At 31.8% G+C, this 12,323-nt stretch overlaps 1 protein-coding gene across 1 annotated transcript in view; it reads right to left on the reverse strand.

Moving 5' to 3' along the window:
* The window catches only part of LOC140432317 (uncharacterized), a 31,141-nt gene extending 19,191 nt beyond the window's left edge, over positions 1-11,950 (reverse strand). Inside the window, exons 1-3 of the mRNA XM_072520152.1 lie at positions 11,791-11,950; positions 6,796-6,902; positions 5,248-5,308 (exon numbers count right to left, since the gene is read on the reverse strand). Of these exons, the coding sequence (XP_072376253.1) occupies positions 5,248-5,308; positions 6,796-6,902; positions 11,791-11,792 (170 nt within the window). The 5' untranslated portion in view covers positions 11,793-11,950. The remainder of the gene's footprint in view (positions 1-5,247; positions 5,309-6,795; positions 6,903-11,790) is intronic.
* Between the last annotated feature and the right edge of the window lie 373 nt (positions 11,951-12,323).

The raw sequence follows: 12,323 nt of genomic DNA on the forward strand, positions 1-12,323 counted from the left end.
TATGTTCCATATATTTGATTTAGTAGATGTGAATGCTTGGTTACTTTATATAAGAGACACATAGTTACTTGGTGTAGGAAAAACTAAGTGTTTTAGAATTCAAGGCATCTGTTACCACTTGTCTTTGTTAAGAGGGTAAAGAGACGCTCAAGAAGAGAGGAAGGCCCAGTCTATCTATAATAGAACTAGAAATGGAGGAGAAAAGGGAAAGAGAACCTATCGCTTCTCTACCTGGAGAAAAACATATGGAAAGACGGAATAGGTCATTGGCCCAAATTTTCAGAAAAGCGCGGTCGTTGCAAGAAACCGAGATGCCTAGGCGTGCATAAGTACTATGTGAAAAATGTAATGTAATTCTAATTGCTTTGTGGACATTCATAAAAATGAACTTTTTTCCCATTGTAACTTGAGAGGCATAAATCGTATTAAAAAAAAAGGAAATATAGAATTAAAAAATCTTCAAAAATGTTTTAATTTGATCTTATCCTGGAAGTATGTACCTAACAGTAGACATTTTTTTTGCAGTAAAAAAAATTGGGCAGTACATGATTAAACAATTTCTACCTAAAAATTTCGCCCGCCATTCTTCAGATCTGTTTAAAGGAAATATTTTTAAACATGAATCCACAAAGAAACCAAATCAGAAACATTTTTCTTACAGGGCGGCCTCACAACCTGGTCCAATGGGAATGCCCGAATTTAGAACGTTTTCGGTCAATGAGTCATGGCAAGGCAGTAACGAAGAATAAACTGCCTAAGTTTGACGTCACAATGGGCGGGGATTTTAAAAACCTTTCGAAACATTTCTAATTTGTGTCATTTGTCCCATAAGAAAATGGAAATATTATTTTTTTAATTGCTTAAAGAATAAATAAAGACTTTTGATTAGGAACCTTAATTTGTGAGATTGGTATTATTTTTTGTTCCCTAATTTGCGAGGTAAGAATAACAAAGTATTAAGATATTTACTATGAATGCTCATATTTTAAGGGTATGTATTGCAGGATTAAAATTTTAATTATTTATTTATTATTTTTTTTACCTTATTTCAAGGTATTTTGTTGTTGTTTTTATCAGGGTTATTGCAAAATAAATCAATAAATCATTGAATTTATTTACGAAGTTGAAAAATATTTGAATTATTGTTTGATTCTTTTTTCTTTCGTTGCCAATGATTTTATCCTGCTAATACTAAAGATATTCTGGTAGTTTAAGTTGTAACATAACATTCTGTGGAAATTATTTCTATCAAACTGCCATAATAAATATTAAAAAAAATGTTTTTTGAATGTTGTCATAATTTTTTACTTTATTTTTTAGATGTGGGCATACAATGTCTAGTAAACATGTGTTGACAAGATATCCAGTATTACTGAATTATTCAGTAATGACAACAAAACTACTATTAACTATTTAAACTAGAAGAAAACGAATATATTTAGTCTTTTAGGGGATAAAATCACTAGCGCTTGAAAAACATTAAAACATTAATTTAAATATTTTTGAACTTCATAAATAAATTCAATGATTTATTGATTAATTTTGAAATAACCCCGATAAAAACAACAACAAAATACCTTGAAATACAGTAAAAAATAATTAAAGTTTGAATCAAACCATAACATAACCTTAAATATGAACATTTATAGTAAATATCTTAATCCTTTGATATTCTTACCTCACAAATTTACGAACAACAAATAATACCAATCGCATATAATGAATGTTTATAACCAAAAGCCTTATTTATTCTTCAAACAATTAAAAAAACAATAATTGTAACATCTTATGGGACACAAATACGCACAAATTAGAAATGTTTGGAAAGGTTTTTAAAACTCCCACCCATTGTGACGTCAGAGCTTAGGTAGTCCATTACTACGATGCTTCGACCGGTACAAAACTCTAGAGATTGTATGGGCACATTAAACCGTTTTTTATTGTTGTAAAGCTAGTCTGTAAATATAAACTTCTCCAAGAAATTAACGCACCACTTTGAAATATTAAAATATTTTATTTTTTTTTGTAACAAAACCAAAAGAAGCAAAAAATGTACTAATTATATAAATATACTGTGTCCATAAAGTATGAAACAAATTCTTTTTTAGCTAAACAGATGATTTTAAGAAATAATCCTAAAACACGTCGATTTTTGATTTTAATTTACCTTTTAATTTAAATTTTAAAATAATATTCTAATATACAGGGTGGATTACTTTTGAGTAATGACGCCACCGTCATTTTTTTTTAAATGGAACACCCCCATTTTGTCTCAATTTTCGGATTACTCTAGCTGAGCTGATTCCAAAAATGTATCACATGTTGATTCAAATTGGTACAGGGTGGACAAAAATACAATAGTTTTGTGTGTGCTCATAAAGTAACGCGTTAGTTAAATTAACAATATCAAAAATACTTATTGTCTAGCAGACAGAATATGAAAGAAATTATTTGTTATCAATTTAAAAGGCTAATTTTTTGTTAAATGTCATTATTTGTTTAGTAATTTATTTGTGTTCATTGGCAGTTTAGTACTACAATATTTTTGGTATTGTGAATGTTTTAATTATTGCTTAGATTTAATTTGAAGTAGAAATGGAGTTAAGTGTAAAGCAAGGAATTGAAATACTTGAAAAATAATGATTGGGGATGGAGACAGATCGCGAACTCAGATGGAACTGTGCAATTTGTTTAATGATAAATATCAAGAAAGACCTATAACGCGTTCAACAGTCAGTAAGATTGAAAAGAAATTTCGAGAAACTGGTACGGTTGAAAATGCACGGAAATCAGGTCGTCGCTCTGCAAATGCTGATACAGCATTCGATGTTTTCTGTGCGTAAAGTTAGTCGCAATATCGGTGTTAGCAAAACAACGGTACACAAACTATTAAAGCTTGAAAAATGGCATCCTTATAAAATCAAAATTGTGCAGGAATTAAACGAAGATGATCCCGATAGAAGAATGCAATTTTGCGAAGCAATGATGGATAACTGCCACCGAGAACAAAACATTATTTTTTCACTTTTGTTCTCTCTCTTGGAACAAAATATTATTTTTTCTGATGAGGCCACTTTCACGTTAAACGGCGAGGTTAACCGTCAGAATTGTAGATACTGGTCAAAAGAAAACCCCCACTGATACTCACAAAAGGTAAATGTATGGACTGCAATTGTAAAAAATCGAATCATCGGACCCTACTTTTTCGAAGGTAATTTAAACGGGACAACGTACCTTGAGATTTTAAGGGGATATCTCGTACCTACTTTACGTAATTTGTTTCCCAGCAGACGTAATCCTGAAGGTTTTGATGATAGTTTATGGTTTCAACAGGATGGTGCACCTCCACATTATGCTGTAGATGTTAGAAGGTATATTCTGTCCGCTATAAGTATTTTTGATAATATTGTTAATTTAACTAACCCGTTACTTTATGAACACACACAAAACTATTGTATTTTTGTCCACCCTGTACCAGTTTGAATAAACATGTGATACATTTTTGGAATCAGCTCAGCTAGAGTAATCCGAAAATTAAGACAAATGGGGGTGTGCTATTAAAAAAAAAACGACGGTAACGTCATTACTCGAAAGCAGTTCACCCTGTATATTAGAATATTATTTTAAAATACGGCAAATTAAAATAAAAAATCGACGTGTTTCAGGATTATTTCTTAAAATGCTCTGTTTAGCTAAAAAATAATTTGTTCCATACTTTACGGACACAGTGTATACTAATTTCCAAGTGTTCACGAATTTTATTCGGCTACTGTTTAATTGTTGATTATTGTTAATTGTGTTTATTATGGAGCGTCAGTCACGTAATTTAACCCGAGATGAACAAGCAGTGATACTGTCGGAAGAAGGTTGGGGTTACCAAAGAATTGGTCGTCGGTTTAATGTGTCCCACACATCCGTCTCACGGGTGTTCAAAGATTCCTCGAAACAGGGGATCATACTCGCAGACCAGGACAAGGACGAAACCGGGCAACTACCCCTATTCAAGATCGATTTTTAAGAATTTCTGCTCTTCGACAACGTTTTGTAATACATCGAAGTCTACAAATTCAGCTTCCAGACGTGCATGCTATACAAATTAGTACTGAAACTATTTGCTAGTGACTTAGGGAATACAACTTATCACCTAGGATTGCCGCCCGAGGTCCTCTATTAACTGCAGAGCATCGAAATGGAAGACTACATTTTACCAGAGAACACGTTAATCAGTTAGAGGCTGACTGGGAACGAGTGCTATTTACTGATGAATCCCGATTTTGTTTGTATAATAACGACAACGTTTGTGTTGGTGTGTTGCGACGACCCAACGAACGATATGCTCAGTGTAACTTCTCACACACCACATTTTTTGGTGGAGGATCAGTTGTTATGGTGTGGGGTGGTATTTCTTTGACCGCACGTACGGACCTAGTGGTTTTACAAAATGGAACTGTTACAGCTAAAAGGTACATATTGGAGATCCTGGAGCAACATATAGTACCATTCGCTCCTTATGTCGGTGAAAATTTCTTACTAATGCAAGATAATGCCAGACCTCACGCTGCACAGATCGTCAGAAATTATCTAAAAGAGGTAGAAATTAACACTATGGAACGGCCAGCACATAGTCCGGATTTAAATCCCATTGAAAATCTCTGGGATATCCTTGGTAGGCGATTAAGAGCGACACCGATCCAACCAAACAACTTACAGGAAGTGGAAGAGAGGCGGATCCAGATTTGGAGAGAACTAGACCAAAATGAAATACGGCAATTAATTTTAAATATGGGCTAACGATGTGAGGCTGTTATACGTAGTAGAAGTGGAAACACTCGTTATTAAGACTTTTTTCATATTTTAGTTTACTTTTCTTATCATTATTTTTTTAGAATTTTCCGTTTTATTTTTTTTCTCCTGTACTTCAATATTTTCTGATGATTAGACAAATTGTTAAAATTATTACTAATAAAATTAGAATAAATCTGGTGAAGTTTTATTTTTTATTCTTTGCCTGTTTACAAATAAAATTTATTTATTGAAGTGGTGCGTTAATTTTATTTTGAAAAACAATTGTACAAACAGATAGAACAGTTCTGACAGTTTGTACATAAAACGGAGTGTGCGATTTAATTTAACGTTATAGAATTGTTTCTTGTGGGAATTTAAGAATTTGTAAAATGACGAAAATATATAAGCTAATTGTATGTAGTATTTTAATAGGATATTGTTAAGTAATAATTATGTACTTACGTAATTGCTGGATGAACAAGATATGTATCATATTTGTCTACTTGAAAGAAATAAGGGTCATCTAAAAATAATTCATATAAAAATATTTGTACCCTAAATTAAAAAGTTATGCACAGTACAAAGCAAAAATGAGTCCGATGAGAAGTGAATGATTATAAGAGTGATACATTCTCACAGCAAACATCATATTTTTTCCAAAGCTTTAAATATGTAGATGTTCTTCAGTTTCACTCAAATATTCCTCAAATCTGATCCGTTTTCGTCTATCTTCAATGCTCTTAAACATTTATTTCACTTTTAAACGTATATATTCCTTGAGACTTCTATAATATTCTCAATCATTTTCTTAATGTTCTATTAGGCTGAATTTTGCTGAGAATGTCGATTTTGGGACACTAAAAAGATGAATGAAAAGTTTACCACTCCTACCCTTATGTCTTTCGAAGGCTTTCTTCCGGTAGTTCTACACTTTTATTCATAGAATACATGTTTCAACTCCACATAGTAATAAATATGAGTATTTACGTTCATTGAAAGACTGATTTTTTGGCTTTTTCAATTCGCGATCGTATTTCAAAGTCATGGCCAATATCGATTGTAATCCAGCAGCCTGAAAACTGGAACTTGGGTACGAACTTTAGTTGATTCTTGTATGCAAATTGTATTATATACACTCTTCTAGATTAGTGTGACTATCAATATTTTGTTGTTACACCATTATTTTCGTAAATAATTTTATTTTCAAATTATTTTAAAACTCTCTCCGTTTTCAGTCTCGAATGATTGGAGAGAGTGTAGTGCTCATTGTAATGCCCTGTATTGTCCGTCTCCAAAGATCTCTGTTTATGATCATTTCTTTTACCTTATGCATATATTTTTTGCATATTCCTGTATTTTGGTCGATCTATCTTGTTGAGGATCTTCTTTATGATCTTCGGCTGTCTGGATAATCAGATTTTCCATTTTTTGTGTTTCTGCTCTCATAACATGTCCAAAGTTTTTAATTGTTGTAGATTTACTTTGATGGAGAGCCGTTTTCTAACCTTTAGCTCATTTAAAATTGAATTATTTATCGTTTAGTCGGTCCACGGAATTTGTAATATTCTTTCTGCTTGCCTTAGGGTCAACGATTCACATTCCTACGTATTGGAAATATTAAGCAGTTAATCAACCTCATTTTTAGAGTTCTTAAAATGTGTAAGTTTTTCCACATTTTGACCATCTTTCCTACGGAAATATGGTCAAAAAATGTTATTTAACGCTTCCAAAATGCGTTTTATTTCTTTCTGTCGTGACTGTGTGATACTTTTTATTTAGTCTATCACTATCATGATCTTTGTCTTTAAAAGGTTGCACTGCAGAATTATTTGTCATTCGTTTTCAACCAGTCATATGAGATCAATTAACTCTTCTTGACTATTTGCAAGAAGGGCTATGTCATGGTGTAAAACGTAGGTTGTTTATTTTTCGACCATTTATTGGGACGCGTATGTGATGCGAGGTAAGATGCATATTTAAAAATTAAAACAAATATATTTAACCACTTACCATCAGTTTCTTTCAATGCCTTATCCACATATCGGTAGCATATATTAATAGACGAAGTCACTAATATTACATTTGTCAAGCAAATTAGTAGAAATATGCAAGACTTCCTAAAAAATAAATGAGTGAAATAATAATAGGCCAAGTTTTTGTATTTTCTTAAGTATAATACATCGTATTAAGAAAACATAGATACGGATAATGTTCATTTACTCAAAATAATAATTAATGCAGACTGTTGGAAAATCAACTACAATGTTATAAATTTGTAGTATCTTAAATTAAATTACAGCGACCACTCAATCTTGCCAGATGTCCGAATACCTTATGTTGTCAAAGGCTACTCCTCCTTGATATGCAGATAGCTTCCTCTTCCACGAAAAATCACTTCCCGATTTCGGTCTTCCAAATAAAGCATATTTCCAAAGTTGAAAACAAAGTGTGTAAATCGAGTATAATACCACTAGTTCAGTTTTTTCCACAGTCAATGGGACTGACTAACAGTGGGCGATGTTAAAATATACAACTGTGGAGATGTAATTTCTAAATTATGAAAGATATAGAGAGTGTAATAAACGCCAACTATAGATCAGTTGATCACGAACAAGCTTGTTTTAAAACTTCAAGTAGTTTTTCTACTAATGTCATCTGAAATAGATGAAACAGTATTGATATTAAAATTATGTTTACTGGACAATTAATGGTGACCAAAACTTGACGAGTTTGGTCTGTTTAAATGTTTTGTGATTCTAATAGATCGAAGCTCTAAAAGACATTGGCGTGGACGGCAGAGACGTTCGAATAATTGCAAATTTATATTGAAATTAAATAACACCAGTTTTAGTAGATGGTGTGGAATCACAGGCTCTTAATATTATTAATATTATTTATAATAATAAATAATTTTCAGAAAAGCACTTTCTGAAAAACAAGAAGGAATACTTGTGAACGGTGAAGTCATCAATAATTTGCGATATGCGGACGATACAGTACTTCTAGCTTCTAGTCAAGAAGATCTGCAAACACTACTTGATAGTGTCGTTGAGAGTTGTAGGGAGGCAGGTCTGGATCTGAACATACGGAAAACTAAAATACTCGTAATAATAAACAACAGCATATAAAAGCGTCTATATATGTAAATAATACCAAACTTGGGCAAATTGATAAAATCGTTTATCTTGGACAGCAATTAAATTGTAAAGCAGAAAGTTACGGCCAAATTAGATCTAGGATAGAGCAGGATAGAGCGGCTTTTAGAAGGATGTCCAAGGTGTTATGTAACAGAGCCCTAAAATTGGCATTGAGGATCCGTCTACTTCGCTGCTACGTGTTCTCGGTTTTACTTTATGGTGTCGAGTCCTGGACTGTGAATAAAATCGATCTAAATCGCCTTGAGGCTTTCGAAATGTGGTGCTATAGAAGAATTTTAAAAGATTCCTGGGTGAAGAATATTCAAAATCCACTATACTAGAACGTCTCAGCAAGACTACTGAGATCATAAAAAGCATCAAGCAGAGAAAGCTGGAGTATTTCGGACATGTAATGAGAGGTCCCAAATATAGGTTGCTACAAAATATCATGCAAGGAAAAATAGCAGGCGAACGCAGTCCAGGACGAAGAAGAACCTCATGGTTGAAGAACTTGCGAGATTGATATGGTGTTGATACAAGCATGCTATTTAGGGTGGCTGTGAATAAAATTAAGATAGCTATGATGGTAACCAATGTTCTCAAAGGACATGGTACATGAAGAAGAAATAGATAACTTTCGAATGGTTCTACCTACATAAGAGGCATGACAATCATCACATCGTAATTTATAAATACCACTTTTGTCAAGAGTGTTCATCCTATCTTTGGTGTTAATTTAAAAGGTTTAACAAAAAATCTGCTAAAAAATTATAAACAACGCAAAGAGAAATGGAACGAATCATGCTTGGAATATCACTAAGAGACAAGATTAGAAACACCGAGATAAGACGTAGAACGAAGATTAGGGATATTGTGGAAGAAATTGCAAAAATGAAATGGCGCTGGGCAGGTCACGTAGCCCGATATAATGACAACAGGTGGACACGGAGAATTCTAGAATGAAGACCAAGGACGACAACAAGAAGCACGGGAAGACCTCAAAAAAGATGGGTAGATGACATAAGAACAGTGGCAGGCAAACAGTGGATTAGATTGGCGCAAGATAGAGAAAGATGGAAGCAATTGGGAGAGACCTACATTCAGGAGTGGATGGAAAATGGTTGACAAAGAAGAAGAAGAATTTAAAAGGAACCTTAAGTGTTGTGTCACTTGAAAGATATTTTGATGTCTTCAATTGTAGAAGTAAAAAGTTATGACATTTCCAAAAAAGTATAAGTTTGTCTTATTCCTTCTTTTACACAGCGTTTTAACAATAGAGACAATTTTGAAGAAATAACTCTTAAATTCTTGGTTGTGGGTCACACGCAAAATGAAAGTGATGCATGCTTTAATTGAAAAGAAAAATAAGTTGGCCCTGTATATTTTTGCACAGTTAATTAAAATAATACAGCTAGGTAAAAAGAGAGGAAACCCTATCAAAATTTATGAACAACACTTCGATCGTTTCCCTGATATAAAAGTTCTATAAGCAGAGTAGAGATACGCAAGAATTTTATACTAAACACAAACCATAATTAAGTAATTTGGAACGAAGTTAACTAATGTTGATCCGTATACTGTTTTTTAAATTGTAACTAACACTCTGATAAATAATTTATAAAAATTAATATAGGTACAACACTGGAGGTCTTTTCATTATTTCTCAATTAAAAAAAAACATTCACTATCTGTCCAGAGATATCTATTAAAAAAAAGTTATGGTAGATTTATTTGTCACTAATGTGGTCACTCAAAAATACTGAGCTTTTTTTAATAAAGTCAATTCTTCAGAGATTTAACCCCTAAAAATCATATGAACATGCTGAATTTTGCCGAAAATATCAATTTTGGGACCCCAAAAAGTTGCAAAAAGGTTTACCACTTTAACTCCTGGGCTTCCCGCTAAAACCTCCCTCGTAGGGGTAAAACGCAAAAAAAATCGATTTACCAAGAATCTGTACGCCGTAGAAAAAATATTTCAAATAAAAAACGTAGCTGAGATAATTCTAAACAAAAATGTTTATTAGCACTTTTTGCTTACAATGAATCATTCTCTCAAAACAACGCTTGAAGCGACCGACGATTTTAAATGTCAGTTCCGTATTCGAAATCAATGTTAAATAAAATTAGTATCGACTCGATGTTAAAAATTGGATATCTTTTGATCAGAGTGTCCTATCAACAATAATCAAAATGAGCTTTAAAGGTGAAGATTGCCTCTTTCATATGCAATTTTTGTATTTTCCCGCAAATAAAGTCAGTTTCTCTAAAGCTGTTCAATAAATAAACTTTGCGTGATTTTCGCCATTTTTTATGTGAGATCAATAAAATTTATTACCTTCATTGACCAGTCATAGTGACATTTTCATTGATGGAGATCAGTCTTCAAAAGCCATAATATAAATATTCGATTTTGATCGGAGGAAATGCCTCCAAAAAGACAGTTTTGGGTGTAATTTATAGCATAAGTTAAGTTCTTTTAAAAGAACAAACTAGTGTAATTAAAAAAGAGCAGTTTTGTAAAGTTTATCGAGCCATTATTCAGTATGTTTGTAAAGTGAAAGTTTAAATTCAGCGTTTTTTAAGCATAATTTAAATGCCCCACATTTGGTGCCAAAACTCAAAACTAAAATTTCATGCTATAGTCTTTGAAGATTAGGTTCTAGTTATGGAGGCTCCCTAGTGGCCGATTAATGAAAGGGATACATTGTATTGATCTTATGAGAATCATAATAATGACAAAAATTGCATACAAAAGCTGCACTTTTTACCTTTAAAACGATGATTTTTGTCGATAGGAGACTCGTATCAAAAGATATTGAATTTTTACCGTCGAGCTGATACAAATTCGCGGGTAACTGGCATTCAAAATCTCCGATCGCTTTAATAGTTGTTTCTGAGAGAACAGTTCATTCTACACAAAAATGCTTATAAACGTTTGTGTTCAAAATTATCTTAGCTACATTTTTATTTGAAATATTTTTCTATGGCGTGCAGATTCTTGGTAAATCGATTTTTTCCGTTTTTTTTTTATTGGAAAGCCTAGGGGTAAAAGTGTTAAACCATTTTGCGTCTTTTTTATCGTCCTTAAATTGAAAAAAAAAATTTCGGCAAAATTCAGCTTGTTCGTATCATTTTTAGTCATCTTTTGATTTGACATTTTCGTCTCTGACGACGGGAGTAATAATCTTGCATCAACAAGTGCACAGGACGATAATATGGATTCTAAATGAAGTTTAAATAAATTTTAGTTTTTACATTTTTTATATTATTAATCAAATACTTGTATTAAATAAATTAATACCCAACTAGTGAATTCCTTGCTATACGCGAAGAATTAAATCAAAACATCTGTAACACCTGATCACATTACAAGATTCATAAAGTAACAAAATAAAATAATACTCAGAAGCAAAAGTAGCAACTATAAGAGTGTTAATTTCATAAATAACTTGATCATTTAAATCTGAGTTTTAACACACTTATGAAATCTTTGATTACGAATTTCTCAAAACTCTAAATTTTGACTTTTTTCTTACTTATTTATGGAGATAGATTAGTTTACGATTAGATGAAATCAACGTTAATTTAAAAGTCTTTATCAGATAAAAAATGACAGCATGTCAGATAGATAATCAGAACTGTATTTAAATACTTGTATCTATATAACACTAAAAGAGCATAAGGTATTGCGTTTGATGCTCACAACCATTATTATGTTGTATTGCAGTATAAATAAAAACCTTTCTATATGACGTCAGTACGTCTGTTATAATAACTATCAAATACTAAAATATTTTATTCACGTTCTGACTAAAATAGTTTGACTTCCACATTGGAAAATTTACGCGTATTTATATCTACTTACATTTTTTTTTAATTATAACACAACACAATACGTTCTATATCAAAAGAAACAACAATCCCAACTGGATAAAGCGTATCTATCTACTAATTAAAATATGTATCTATAGATAGTCAATCTACCATTTTACGTAAATTAGTAACGAACAATATGTGCACAGAAAGACCAAGTGGTTTTTAAAGGATGTGTTAGATTGTAGACTAGATTAGTATTATCAAATTTCCGAAAATAACGTGCACAATAACAGGTCCTACTTATAAATTACTTTAAAATGTGTTTGATAAAATCTGTAAAATAAACGATCATTTTTTGACTTTTAATTTGAGACTGTCTACTATTCTAATTAAAAAAAAAAAGAATTAAATTATTCGATATGTTATCGAAAAAATAAATCTAATTATTGATAATTACTCTCCAGACAGATTGGTAAAAACAAATAATCTCTATTATCAATAAGATTTATTTTTTATTCTCATATCTCCTCACGTTTATGTGATATATATATATATATATATATATATATATATATATATATA

The sequence above is a fragment of the Diabrotica undecimpunctata genome, chromosome 1 (assembly GCF_040954645.1).
Source record: "Diabrotica undecimpunctata isolate CICGRU chromosome 1, icDiaUnde3, whole genome shotgun sequence".
Taxonomy (NCBI): Eukaryota; Metazoa; Arthropoda; class Insecta; order Coleoptera; family Chrysomelidae; genus Diabrotica; species Diabrotica undecimpunctata.